We start from the raw sequence: 13,797 nt of genomic DNA on the forward strand, positions 1-13,797 counted from the left end.
TTACTATAAAAGGGTCAGAACTGCATCATTGATAAGCCTATGTAATTTGTGTTTTTTGAGAGGCTGACAGAATACTTAACCTTGCAGGATCAAGGTGTGCAGGGAGCGGGATCTCTGTTGTAAGTTGTATTATAATCTCCTCCCTTATCCCCCGCACTGCCTTTCATGACCCTCTTACTCACATCGGGGTTGCAACCCACTGGCTAGGAAATACTACACTAGAGCAGTGTTACTCAAAGTGGTGGTCCACGGACCGGTGCCGGCCCGCAAGCCATTGGCTGCCGGTCTGCGCGCACATTGGGAAAACAAATTGCCGGTCCCCCACATCAGATAGCTCGAGAAGCACTGCCCTAGACCACACTCATTATTTGGGTGGGAGAGCAGGAGTCGTTTTGATTTCTAGGAGGGGGAACTCTACAGACGTACTTAGCTAAGGTAATGAGCCCCACGTTGTTCTCTGGGTTGCTACGGGTTTTCGAGTGGCACACGATGTTGACAGCATCTTGCTGGGCTTGCAGGCGAGTAGGTAAAAAGTCCCCATTTCTCATGTATTCACTGTTGTCAACACTGAAATACAGAAAGAATCAGACAAGGTCAGAACTAAAAAACAGGCTTGTCTGGTTTTTACCCTAAGCTGGTTCATGAAAATGAAGCCTCAGGATCCTAGATCTGTGGCCAGATGGCTAACAACATACATGTCTCCTCGTCCTTGTCAATTCTTAAGGCAGAGAGAGAGAGAAGGAAGCATACAAGTAGCCTGCAAAAAAAAGTCAAAGGCTCTTCAGCCAAGGCAGAACCGACCTACAGAAATCCCATACTTTACATGCTCAAGAATCTTGAAATTCAGATGCAAGAACTAAACCCATTTTAAAGCCCTGGTTATAGTAGGACAATGCAGAGGCCTGTCCTTTGGGCCTATGGCACAGACTCTGAGAGCCCATAGTCCAGTCCATGAGTCCTAAAACTGGGCATGCAGCTCCCCCCTCCCTGTAACTGCCAGCTGAAGAGCACTCAACATCAGCTGCATGTTCTGAGATTCGCAGGTGAACACAAAGAACAAACAATTTCTCTTCATCCATCAGCAGTATTAGCTATGGCTGGAGACAGGACAAAGAATAGCTGGACCAATCTGATGGGGCAATACCCATGTTCCTATCAGTATGTATACGCAAATCTCTCTTAGGGTTATGAACGTTTATTTGACATTTTAAGAAGTAGCCTATAGCTTTTTGATATTATAGCAACTTAGCACTGCTATAGTTGTAGCTTCCAAAGTGCTTTGGCAAAGATGAACAAATATCCATTCCCTCATTTTACAGGGAGGGAAACTGAGGCACAGACAGGGGAGACAGGTCACACAGAGTTAATGAGAGCTGGGACTAGAACGGTCATCTGGTGTCTCACAGCCCCAGGCGCTAATGAAACATTTGATGCAGCTCAGGCTCCTGGCAAACTGTCAGCATGGCGGTGTCCCAGAGTCCAAGCACCCCCCGTTATACAGATTCGATTGTTTGGGATACGGTAACGTCTAGGGGTTAAAAAAGGAGACTGAGAAGCAGAGCTTCTGGGCTCTATTCTGGACACTGCCACTAACTCACCGGAGGGAGGGACTTTGGGTGAGTCACCCCTCTGCGCTTCAGTTCCCTCTCCCTGTGTAAAATGGGGCTAATTCTCCCTTGCTTTTTGCAACAGGCATTGAGCTCCTTGGGTGAAAGGTGCTAAACATGTGCCCAGTATTATCAAGCAGTGAATTACCAGCTTTGTGGTTTCACTTCTGTTCCCAGCAGAGAACGATTAACATCCCAGCTCCCCCTCAGTTAACAGGAGCTGTTACACTGCAGTTGTGACCTGTTAGCTACACTGACAGCGTAAGTCAGATTTACTCTCCACCCACCAGCCGGCTGACCCATTCCATGCAAGCTAGCACATCTGCAACACTGCTGGCTTGCTACGATAGTGCTTTCATTGAGGATTGGCTGAACAAAGAGGGGCTCTATGCCAGTGGTCTCCAACCTTTTTATGCACAAGATCACTTTCTGAATTTAAATGCATCCCAGGATCTACCTAGCCCCTTCCCCACGGCCCCATCCCACTCACTACATCCCCCCCCTTCCGTTGCTCGTTCTCTCCCACCCTCACTCACTTTTGCCACACTGGGGCAGGGAGTTGGGGCTGAGGTGTTTGGAGTGTGGGAGGGGGTTCCAGGCTGAGCCTGGGGCAAGGGTGTAGGAGGGGTTGAGGGGCGCAAGCTCTGGGAGGGAGTTTGGGTGCAGGAGGGGGCTCTGGCCTGGGACAGCGTTGGGGTCAGGAGGGAGTATGGGGTGCAGGATCTGGGAGGGAGTTTGGGTGCAGGAGGGGGTCCGGGCATGGGCAGAGTGTTGGGGTACAGGAGGGGGTACAGTGTGCAGGCTCTAGGAGGGGGCTCAGGGCTGGGGCAGGGGGTTGGGGTGCAGGCTCTTGCTGTGGCGCTTAACTTGGGTGGCTCCCGGTCTGCGGCACAGTGGGGCTAAGGCAGGCTCTCTGCCTGCTCCAGCCCCGCGCTTCTCCTGGAAGCTGCCATCCCTACAGCCCCTGGCAGAGTGGGGAGGCATGTGGCTCTGCGTGCTGCACCCAGGCACCGCTCCCACAGCTCCCATTGGCCGCAGTTCCCCGTTCCCGGACAAAAGGAGCTGCAGGCAGGAGCAGAATGTGGAGACCCCCCAATCCCGCCCCCTTTCCAGGACTCAGTGGCGCGGGACCAGGGCAGGCAAGGAGCCTGCCTTAGCCCTGCCGGACTTTTAGCAGCCGAAGATCACAATCAACTATCAGAGACTCCAGGATCTACCAGTTGGTGACAATTGGTGACATTCAACTTGATGGCATGTCTGTCAATAACGTGATAACTTTGGAATGCCAGAGCTGATCCATTCTAAAAATGTCAGCGAATGTTCAGTCTAGGCATTAATGGGCAGAAACCTATGGATTTTGGTGAAAAACAAAACTGGGTCACTGATGCCTTCCGTGCCCCCCACATCTCAGCTCTTCCCAATAGAGTTTAAAATGCTGTGCCCCTGAATGACGTAACTCCCAGACAGAAGAAATAATGGAGGGCACATAGAGCCCCATGGGGCAATGAGGGGTTGCAGAGAGTTCCTGAAATAAGGCACACAACCAGCTTGTGGGGCAAATCGAGGCAAGGAGCCCCTGGTGTGTGCAATGAGCTCAGCAGACAGAAGCAACTATGTAGTAGTTTTGTCTCTGTGCAATTTTAAACCTTTCACATACAGAATGTCACTGCACAGGATCCAGTTTTAATCCTTGCTCTCCTGGCTGTAGCACACAAAGCCACTTTCTCATGCCAGAAGGCATCATTTGTATTAAAATGCAAACCCTGTGTGCTGCTGAACACAAATATTCTTTACTACAAAAAGCAGCCATTCATTCACACACAAGAATGGAAGTGGATGCGTGTAGTAAGAAATAGCACATGGCATATGGACTTCAAAGTGCTTTGCTAACATTAATTCTAACAACCCTGAGAAGCAAGTTAATACTCTTATTTTACGAGACACAGACATCATGACTCCTCAAGGTGACAGTACCAGTGGCATGATGTGGGCCAGAAACCAGGACTCATGACTCCCAGTGCTCTGGTCTAACCCACTACACCCCCCCACCCACATGGCCCAGCTCTTCTTGCCCTGCACCTTATGCAGTTATTGTCACCATATGAACCTAGTGTAACAATGAGGGTAAATACACTGCCAGACTAGAATGATAGCCCACTGCACCCATTCTGCACTGGTGTAGGTGACCATACAATGTACAAGGCAACAATGGACTGGACTCACTAGATCTGGGATTTTATATTCCAATTTCAGAACTCACTCTACCAAAGTCATGAAATCAACAGCTACAAGAGAACAATAATTAACCTGACACTGTCTCTTATTTGAATCTGACATAGTTACTTAGCAAATCAAGCTACTGTGATGTCTCTATCCAACTAACTGAAGAGCTATTTAGTTACCATATACAACGCACAATGGAAGTTTTGTGCATCTTATGAATCTCTGCCATTGCTACATTTGGTAATTAGACTACAGCAACTAATGGGTCTGAGGTATTGTAGTAACCATAATCTTTATTGTGCTCTGAACAATAGTAAGTTTAATAGTAAGTTAAGTTTATACTTCAGAGATGCATAAAAAAATCACTAATTTTCTATGCCTGATTTTAGCTCTAGTTATCAGCTTGGTAATGTAGAAAGCAAAACTGACCACCATTTTACTTAGGTTATTTATACTCTCCAGTTCTTGGGGGGTGGGGGAGAAGGGTCAGACACTGTATCCTGTGAACAGTCTCTATTGTCTGCTCTTGTTACAAGTTACTCTGGGCCACATCAAACCTGAACCAGCCTTGGTTGTGCTATGAGATAACGTGTGGGGGGTGGACAGGGAGGAAGGTTGGGGGTCGAATCCAGACCGTGCTAAAGGTGAGTTAACACAGAGGAGGCCCTGGCTATCTTTGTTGATCCAGTGTGAAGTGGATTCTAGTCCAGCTATGGCAAATGCTCCCACTTCTCAGTCCCAACTGATCCTCCCAGAGGGCACCCCTCCCCATCCTCCAGAGTCTGACCACCACACTCTGCCCTGAAGATTCTCAGATTCTCCGTAGCATCAAGCCCTCCCCAACCAATGTCAAATATTTGCCTTATCGCACCTGACCCAAATGTCACCACATCCCAGCACTGCCCACCTCTGAATCTCCTGTCCCAGACTATCATCCATTGCCCACTAAACTAAAGCCCTCCACAGCCAAGGAGAAGCTCCCCATCCAAACAACGGTCATCTCTATAGCCCTCCCAGCCCAGCCTTACATCCAAGTTAACAACTCTCCCTGCCCTTACCTCAGCCAGCACCAAACCACCTTCTAGCCTGGAAGGGACAGCCAGCTTAGTCCCCTCACCAATCCAGCATTAATCCTTCCTCCCATAAAAGGGCAGTGATTCCCATCACCTTGTGACCACCCACTGATCCCCTCACTCTATTACTGTGCCTCACAGTCCAACCTAGAACTCAGTCACCCAACAGATCCCACTTCCCCCCACAGCCTTCTACTGATGCTGCCCATTCATCTTCTCCTACCCCATCCCCAGCCCAGAACTGGGATGGCCTCTGCCTCTTTCACATTCCTGCTGCCAACCTGCCACTCATCTCCCACTCCCAGAAATCTCCCCAGCCGGGTCCTGCTCCATTTACCCCCTGCATGACTTTAACCCAGCCCTGCTCCAGACCCCCTTTCCAGCACCAGCCCTCCCCAACTCCCTCTCACCTCAGACTTTTCCCCACACTGAAATCTCCCCAGCCTGGGGCTATTCCACCCCCGCTTGCCCCGTCCTGCCTGATCCAAATCCAGCCCTCCCCTCTCCTAGTTCTCCCCAACCCCATCAAGTCAGCCCTGCTCCTCTTCCCCATCCCCTTAACCAGATTCTCACCCTGGTCCTGCCCCCACTTCCCCCACAGAGCCTCTTCAGCCTGACCCTGCTCCACATCTCGCACAACTCAACCCCAAACCTTCCCTTGCCACCCCCCCCAGCTCCTCTTCCCCACCCTACCTGGGCCTCACTCTCCCTGACCCTGCTCCACATCCCGCACAACTCAACCCCAACCCTTCCCTTGCCGCCCCCCCCCCCGCTCCTCTTCCCCACCTGGGCCTCACTCTCCCCTCAGCCTAACCCTGGCCCTGCCTCAGAGTCCCCCCTGCCTAGGGATATTCCACTTCCCTCGCATAACCCTAATCCACCCCCACCTGCCCTCCTCCAACCTCCCAACTAGCCCTGCACCCCTCCCCCCAGGACCCTAAACATATGTGGCCCCTACTTAGTCCTGTCCATCCCCCCCAGATTCTCTCCAGCCTGACCCAGTGCCACATACCCCATTGCTCAACCCTATCGCCCACTCTGACAGCCCCCCCGGCCCTGCACTCGGTGCAGTTCTCCTGACCCCAAGCTGGCCCTGCCCACAGGAGTCTCCCCACCTGGGGATATTCCACCCTCTCACCTGCCCGCTGCTCTCCCCCATCCCCCCACAGCCAGCACTGAACCAGCCCCCAGCTCCATATCCCCCGCCCCGGTGAGCCCCCCTGCCTGACCCTGCTCCCCCTCAGCCCATCCCCACAGCCCCACTCCACCCCCAGAGCCACCCTGCCTGACCCTGCTCCCCCTCAGCCCACCCACCCCAACAGCCTCCCCCAGCCCCACTCCACTCCCAGAGCCCCCCTGCCTGACCCTGCTCCCCCCCACCCAGACAGCCCCGCCACGCTCCTCCCCCAGAGCCCCCCTGCCTGACCCTGCTCCCCCTCAGCCCACCCACCCCAACAGCCTCCCCCAGCCCCACTCCACTCCCAGAGCCCCCCTGCCTGACCCTGCTCCCCCCCACCCAGACAGCCCCGCCCCGCTCCTCCCCCAGAGCCCTTCTGCCTGACCCTGCTCCCCCTCAGCCCCCCACCCCAACAGCCCCCCCCAGCCCCACTCCCCCCCCCAGCGAGCCCCCCCGCCTGACCCTGCTCCCCCTCCACCCAGACAGCCCCACTAACCCCCCTGTCCTGCTTCGGGCGAGCCCCCACGCCTGACCCCGCTCCCCCTCATCCTGCCCCCCCGGCCGGGCCTGGACAGCGGAGCAGGAGCCGGGATGACTCAGGGAAACCCCGCGGGGGCCCGGTCCCCGCTCCCCGGGCCCTGGCCCGGCCTATCCTCGGCTCCTCCCCGGGGTCCCGGCCCGACCTCGCCCGCCTCGGCCCCCACCCCCGCAGCCCCCACCCCCGGCTCGGCCCCGGCTCCTCACCAGACCATAGTGCTCTCCAGCACCATCTTGCCTCCCTCCGAGACACCGGCCGGGCTAGGCCCCGCCAACAAGCCGCCCTCGCACTGGCCCAACCTCCAGCCAATCACCGGCGCCCATCTTAAAAGGTCGGCCGCAAGGGCCGCTGGGAGTTGTAGTTTCTTCGCGCCTTCCCAAGGGGCTACAGGAGGACAACTTCGTCCCCGGCCGGAGGGGGAAGGGCTCGCGCTGCAGCTAGAACCCGCCCCCGCCTTGCAAGAAAAGTGCGTGCAGGCAGATCCTCTCACGCAGGGGGATTAGTTGCGTTTTATTCCTCCAGCAGGAAAAGTTACTTGGCCCAGAGGAATGGGCTTTTGCCCTGGAGGAATTGCCAGGTTTTTCCAAACAAAATTGCTTTGGAAATTTCCTGGCCCTGATGCAGAATTCACTTGCCGGCCCTTTGTTGTGATGATAATGGGGGGAAAGAGAAATGCGTGAAATACAAATAATGGGACTTACAGAGCTGGGAGGGAGGGCACTTGTACGTTGTAGGCCTGCGTGGAGCTTGCAGGCATTATTTTGAGAACGTTCTCTGGCCTGGGGTAGACAGGAGGTCAGACTAGATGGTCACAGTTGTCCCTTCTGGCCAGTTAAAACTGGCCTTGCAGGAATGGACAAGCACTTTATTCCCAATTAAAGCTTTGTAGATGTGCCATTGCGACAACAATTCCTGGCGTGGCTGCCTGCCAACAAGTGAGCGATTTGGAATGTGTGTACCCACAAGTCAAGTACATGGAGGAGCGCAGCATCTGCTAATTGTTTGGTAGTAGCGCATGGATGGGTTAAGGACATAAGAACGGCCATACTGGGTCAGACCAATGGTCCATCTAGCCCAGCATCCTCTCTTCCAACAGTGGTCAAGGCCATGTGCTTCAGAGGAAATGAACAGAACAGGTAACAGAAGTGATCCATCCCCTGTCGCCCGTTCCCAGCTGCTGGCAATCAGAGGATAGGGACACTATCCCTGCCCATCCTGGCTATGAACTTATCTAGTTCTTTTTTCAATCCTCTCCCAAATCTCCTGTCCTCGCTGCCTCTCCCATCAGCTGATTGATCCTGCTAGGTCTCCGAGATCCATCCTACCCATTCCCCCATCCCTGTCCATCCTAATAACCATCGATGGACCTATCCTCCATGAATTTTTCTAGTTCTTTTTTGAACCCTGTTATAGTCGTGGCATTTACAACATCCTCAGGTAAAGATTTTCACAGGGCCCCTGCACATTTCCTTGATCAGTATCACATTTAGCTTCAATCCATCCCATCCCTGCCAGTTAAAATTACCCGGAGGATGGTAGCCTTGGTTTACTAGGCTTGTGGTAACTGAAAACTCCCACATGTTGGGCACATATAGATCTTACAGTGTAAGCAAAGATACCAAACTCTTTTGTTAATTGTTTTAAAAGCAGCTGGTGCAAGAGAGATGTCCTGACCGTATTTGGCCACTGGGGGTCACTGCATTACCAGCTCAAGAGGACCGAACAGGTACTTGTTTTTCTCTGGAAGAAACATTTTTAAAGGTGGACTTGAGGTTTAGATGGTGAAATTCAAACCTGGGACCATTACGCATTTTGTTTAGGGAGTCCTTCTGCATGAGTGGCTTGTGATGATCTCTCTACCCCATGTTTAAAGTCAGCCCCAGTAACAAAACAATGAGTGTTGTTATTTTAACTTGCTTCATCCGTCTATAATAAGGGAGACAACGTGATCTAGTGGGTAGGGCACTGGATCAGGAGTCAGGAGATCTGGATTCTTCTATTCCTGGCTGTGAGGATGGGTGAGTCACTTCCCCTCTGTTTCCTCTCCCACCCTTTGTCTGCCTTATCTATTTAGATTGCCTAAGCTCCTTAGGGCAGGGAATGGCTCTATGTGGCTAGGTCTACACTACAGAATTACTTCGGTATAACGACGTCACTCAGATCCACACCCCTGAGTGCCGTAGCTCTAAGCGCTGATGTAGACAGTGCTAGGTGGACAGGAGATCTTCTCCCACTGACATAGCTACGGCCTCTGGCGGAGGTAGATTAATTCTGCCAACAGGAGAGCTCTCCCATCGGCGTAGCGCGTCTTCACAAAAGCACTACAGCAGCGCAACTGCATTGGGGCAGCGTTTTAAGTGTAGACCTGCTCTTAGTGTAGGTACAGCACCTAGCACGATGGGGCCTGGATGTCACGTAGGGCCTCTAGCCACTATTGTCATATTAATAGTAAAAGAATAGTGAGTGCTTTTTAATCAGGAGATCTCCAAGCACTTTGCCATGGAGGTCAGTATCCTTATTCCCATTTTACTTGGGGAAACTGAGGCACAGATAAGGGAAGGGACTTGCCCAAGGTCACCCAGCAGGCTAGGAGCAGAGCTGGGACTAGAACCCAGGTCTCCCAAGCCCCAGTCTAATGCTGTATCCACTCCAAGGCAGGTGTGTACATGGCTATGAAATTGCATCTGTTTTCTCATCACCATCTGCTGTCACTTGTCTCAGGCCCTGGTCCTGCTGCGGGGGCCCTGCCCAGAACCAGTTTCAGGATCCGGGCCTTGGATTGTGAGCTGTTCAGTGCAGAGAGAATGGGTTTCTCCAGCATGCAGCACAGTGAGGTCCTGACCCTGTTTGAGGCCTCTGGCGATTACAGCAATATAAAGTAAGTCCCCCTTCTGAGCCAGCTGGGTCACACACATGTCAGAAGCCCCTCCCCTGCCAATTTGGACGGTTGTTGGTACATTCTGAAGGCACATGGGGGAGTGCAGAAGCACTTTGATTTCACCAGGTACCACCTTCCCAGGACCAGCTCTCTAATTCATTGTAGAAGGAGCTGTTAATGACAAGGAGGTCATGCCAAAAAGGTGTGTACGGACAGTGACATGGAGAAGGCAAAATCCCTTTGAAAAACAGGGTTTTCCACCACAAGAGATGCCATGATTCAAACAGACCCCAGCTCTCGCCACCCGTCAGTAGGACATAGGCAGGGCTGCCCGCAACCCGGAAAGCAAGAGAGCCGGTCCAGTCAGGTCCCTGCCCGGTTCTCTTTAGCTAATAAGCTAGCCAGGGCTTCCCCTAACAGAGTTATATGTACCACTGGGGGTACAGGAGCTTGATACTCCAGTCACATCACAGAATATTTTTAAGGGGCTGGTATGTGAACCAAGGAAGGCTGGGAGCCGCTGTGCCAACCCCATAAAAATAATAGCTTGAGGGGAAACGTGAGCCAAACGGCCTGCATTCTGCTACCCTCAGCAGACAGCTTAGCAAAGCAAGCACACAGCATATGAAAACATACCACGTTCTAGCTAGGCCAATTTGTTGTTCAGCAGAGTTCAGCTGACGTTTGACCTCTCTTTTTCTCCTTCCTTACAACTAACTTTGGGCCTTGTCTCTTTCATCGAAGGGTTGCAATATGCCCTTGACTGCAGAGTGGGGTGATTTTCCAAGGAAGGCACCGCTGTCTGTCTAGTTCTTAGCACAGAGCCCTGGGATTGCATTCTGTCACCAGTTTGGCCACAGATTTTTGCACTGTGACCAAGAGCAGGTAACTTCAGCTCTCTGGGCGTCCATTTCTCCATCTGTAAAATAGGCTTATGCTCAAGAACCAGCGCTAGGCACTGTACAAATACCGAACAAAGTGTGACAGGGTCGGGCTAGATGGCTATAGGAGAGTAATTTTTTTTTTTTTTTAAACTGGAAAAAAATCCTTTATTGTAGTCTCTGAAACACAACATTCCTCTTCACTAAGTCAAGCGGAGTAGGGATGAACTGTCGCTTCTTCATTACAGGAAGTCGGAAATGGTAGTCACATCAGGCTTGCCAACCAGCTGCAGCATAGATCAGCGTAATCGCCTTGCTTCATGCTCAGACTCCAGCAGCGTCAGGACATCCGCCTCACGGACAGGCCCCTTTACGTTTCGGATGATGGATCTACTGGTGTTGTCCATGAATTCAACATGAATCTGGGTGCACTGGCCCTGCGAGCCCGTCCGGCCCAGCACCTTGGTGACCCGGGCCAGTTTGATGGGCTGCACGCGGTTTGTATCCATGGCGCCTGCTGTGGGTACGATAATTTTTTTTTTTTGAAGCAAAAAAGGTATTTTTTTATTTGCATAACACACTTACAAAACAAAACAATAGCATATGCAATGTGTAACACAGCAACCAATCACAATTGTTTTCTCATTAGCTTCAGGGGAGGGAAGTGTTCAAGCTTGCCTGGGCCCAGATCAGGGGGCTTCCTCGACTCTCGTGGTCTTCCACCCTTCCGAATTACCTGGTGGTCCAGAGCGAGGGGGCCTCATCGACTCTCAAGGTCTGCCACCCCCTTGAGTTACCTGGCGCCACGCCCGAGTGTCACCAACAATTCCCTCCTCTGAAAGCACCCAACAAAAGGGGCAGGCTGTGGGGTGACAACCTGGGGGTGGGGGGGGAGGGGACCCGTGCACCCACGTGTGAAAGGACCCCTCTAAGGTGGTGGTGTCCGCAGCAGCAATGGCTGGGGCTGGGGTCCCTTACTCTCTCCCCCAATCAAAGGGTCAAAACAAAGGGAGCCGGACGGGGACACCGAGCAGAGCGCCTCGGACAGCGCCCACCGCTCCTCAAAAGCATCAAGGGAGTCAGTGGACGCCGCCCAGAAGAACTCCGCCCAGATACATGAACAGACCGAGGTTCGGAAAATGGCCCCACAGTCACAGGAAACTCCATCGGCCAACCTCCTCTCTGGTTTTATAGATGGCCATTTTAGCCAGGGCCAGGAGGAGGTTAACTAGGAGATCCCGCGACTTTGTGAGGCCACGGATGGGGAGTGCATAAATAAAAAGGTGAGGGGAAAAATGCAAACAAAAACGTAATAGAAGAATTGTGAGGAGCCAGAACAGGGGCTGCAGCCTGGTGCACTCCAAATATACGTGCGCCAGGGTTTCCCTCGGACCGCAAAAGGGACAAGTATCTGGGATGGGGTTGAACCGCGCCAAGTACGTGCCCGTGCTCACAGCTCTGTGAAGGAGCCGCCAACTGATGTCCCCGACAGGCCTCGGAACCAAGGTGGAATATAGGCTGGCCCACCGGGGCTGCTCACCCTCCAAAGGTGGCAGAAGGTCTCGCCACTTTGTGTCAGGGTGGGACACTAGGGTGAGGGCGTGAAGGATGTGGAGCACGACTGTGTATAGATGTTTCCTTGGCGTGGTTTGGAAGCGTACCGGCTGCAGTTCATGCAGCCGGCTCGCAGTGAAGGGGTGACGGGGTCAATTGGGTCTGCGGGGCAGGGGTCCAATTAAAAGGTCCGGCGGGCCTGGGGTAGAGGGTGGGCGGGGCATGCCCTCGAGCAGGACCCGATCGAGGTAAGCTCTAGCAGCGGGCGGCAAAGCGGCCTTCACCTCCTGAAGTACGCGCCGGGGGGTACGAGGTCTGGAGAGCCCCCATGCGCCAGGCGACCGTTAGGGGATCCAGCCAGTCTCCCCGGTCGTAGTCCAGGAGGTCTCTGACTCTCGTGACTTCTGCCAGGATCAAGCTCTGGCGCACAGAGCAGGACTCCGCCACCTGCACACGGAGCTGGGGGTTGTGTAGCAGGGGCTCCACAAGACGATCTACCCCCTCAGTGGCCGCCACAGACCTGGTCATTAAAAACAGTTTCCAAGTCCGGAGGAGGCCTGGTAGAAGACTGGCAGCCTGGAGAGGTCTCGCGGAAGACCTCCCGGACAGAGATAAAAGAGCTGCCGGTCATATCGGAGCCCTCGGATGCAGCACAGGATGGCGTGCGCCAGTGTGCTCCATGCCAAACTGCCTGCACCATAGAGGAGCCTCTGTAGGGCCTGGAGGCGGAAGACGCGGACCTGAGTGTGCAGACACTTCAGGCCCTGTCCTCCTTCCTTCAGGGGTAGATGAAGAACCCCTACAGGGGCCCAGTGCGTTCCTGACCAAAAGAACCCCAGAATCGATGTCCGGAGGTTGGTCAGGAAACCCGGGGCCGGGACCAGGGTGTTGAGCCGGTACCAAAGCACGGACAGGACTAGTTGATTAAGCACCAGCACTCTCCCTCGGAGGGAGAGACATCGGAGTAGTCCCGTCCATTTCCAGAGCCACTCTCTCACCCCGCCCTCTAAGTTTTCCCAGTTCTCCGGCAGAGAGGGATGCGTGGCAGAAAGGTAAACGCCGAGGTAGAGCAGTGGACCCGCTCTCCACCGGACGGTCTGAAGCACGGGTGGGAGGGAGCTCGCCTGCCGCCAGTCTCCTACCGCCAAGCCAGAGCTCTTGACCCAGTTGACCCAGGCGGAGGAGGCTGCTGAATAGATGGCCTGGCAAGCCTCCACCCGCGCCAAGTCGCCAGAGTCCTGGACCACGAGGAGCACGTCATCGGTGTACGCTGACAGGACCAGCCGCAGCTCCGGCTCCCGCAGCACCAACCCTGTCAACTTCCTGCAGAGGAGACAGAGGAAGCACTCGATTGCCAGAGCGTACAGCTGGTCCGAGAGGGGGCACCCCTGCCGTACTCCTCGCCCGAAGTTGACCGGTTCGGTCAGGGTCGAGTTGAGCTTAACCAGACACTCTGCGGAAGCGTACAGCACCCGGAGAAAACCCACAAACTGGGGTCTGAAGCCAGACACCCGCAGAGTGCTCAGGAGGTACCCGTGGTCCACCCTATCGAAAGCCTTCTCCTGATCTAGGGACAGGAGGGTGAATGACAGACCGTCTCTACGCCCGAGTTCCAAAAGGTCCCGAACCAGAAATAGGTTATCAAAGATACTGCAGTCCAGGACAGTGTAGGTCTGGTCTGGGTGGATCACGTCCGCCAGCACAGACCCTAGCCGCAGCGAGATTGCTTTCGCTACGATTTTGTAGTCCGTACTGAGGAGCGAGACGGGATGCCAATTTCGTAAATCGCGGAGGTCCCCCTTCTTCGGCAGTAAGGCGAGCACAGTTCGCCTGCACGAAAGAGGGAGGACCCCGCTCTGCAGAGAC

At 53.9% G+C, this 13,797-nt stretch overlaps 2 protein-coding genes across 3 annotated transcripts in view; both read right to left on the bottom strand.

Annotated features, from left to right (window-relative positions):
* The window catches only part of LOC102940695 (26S proteasome non-ATPase regulatory subunit 4), a 74,279-nt gene that overhangs the window by 8,742 nt on the left and 51,740 nt on the right, over window positions 1-13,797 (bottom strand). Inside the window, exons 1-2 of one of the 2 annotated variants that reach the window (XM_037882900.2) lie at window positions 6,825-6,980; window positions 427-567 (exon numbers count right to left, since the gene is read on the bottom strand). In XM_037882900.2, coding sequence (XP_037738828.1) covers window positions 427-567; window positions 6,825-6,850 — 167 coding nt within the window. In that variant the 5' untranslated portion in view covers window positions 6,851-6,980. Of the gene's footprint in view, window positions 1-426; window positions 568-6,824; window positions 6,981-13,797 lie in introns of those variants that run through there. The other variant, XM_043535543.1, reaches the window with a different exon arrangement.
* Window positions 10,530-10,902, bottom strand: LOC114021345 (40S ribosomal protein S28). The gene has a single exon (XM_027830276.3). It carries the CDS (start codon window positions 10,884-10,886, stop codon window positions 10,677-10,679), a length of 210 nt encoding a protein of 69 aa, XP_027686077.1. The 5' UTR covers window positions 10,887-10,902; the 3' UTR covers window positions 10,530-10,676.

This window comes from Chelonia mydas, chromosome 24 (assembly GCF_015237465.2).
Source record: "Chelonia mydas isolate rCheMyd1 chromosome 24, rCheMyd1.pri.v2, whole genome shotgun sequence".
In the NCBI taxonomy this organism is placed as follows: Eukaryota; Metazoa; Chordata; order Testudines; family Cheloniidae; genus Chelonia; species Chelonia mydas.

What these genes read in the sequence shown, in the direction of transcription:
- LOC114021345 (XM_027830276.3), bottom strand. Translation starts at nt 10,886, where the DNA reads ATGGATACAAACCGCGTGCAGCCCATCAAACTGGCCCGGGTCACCAAG.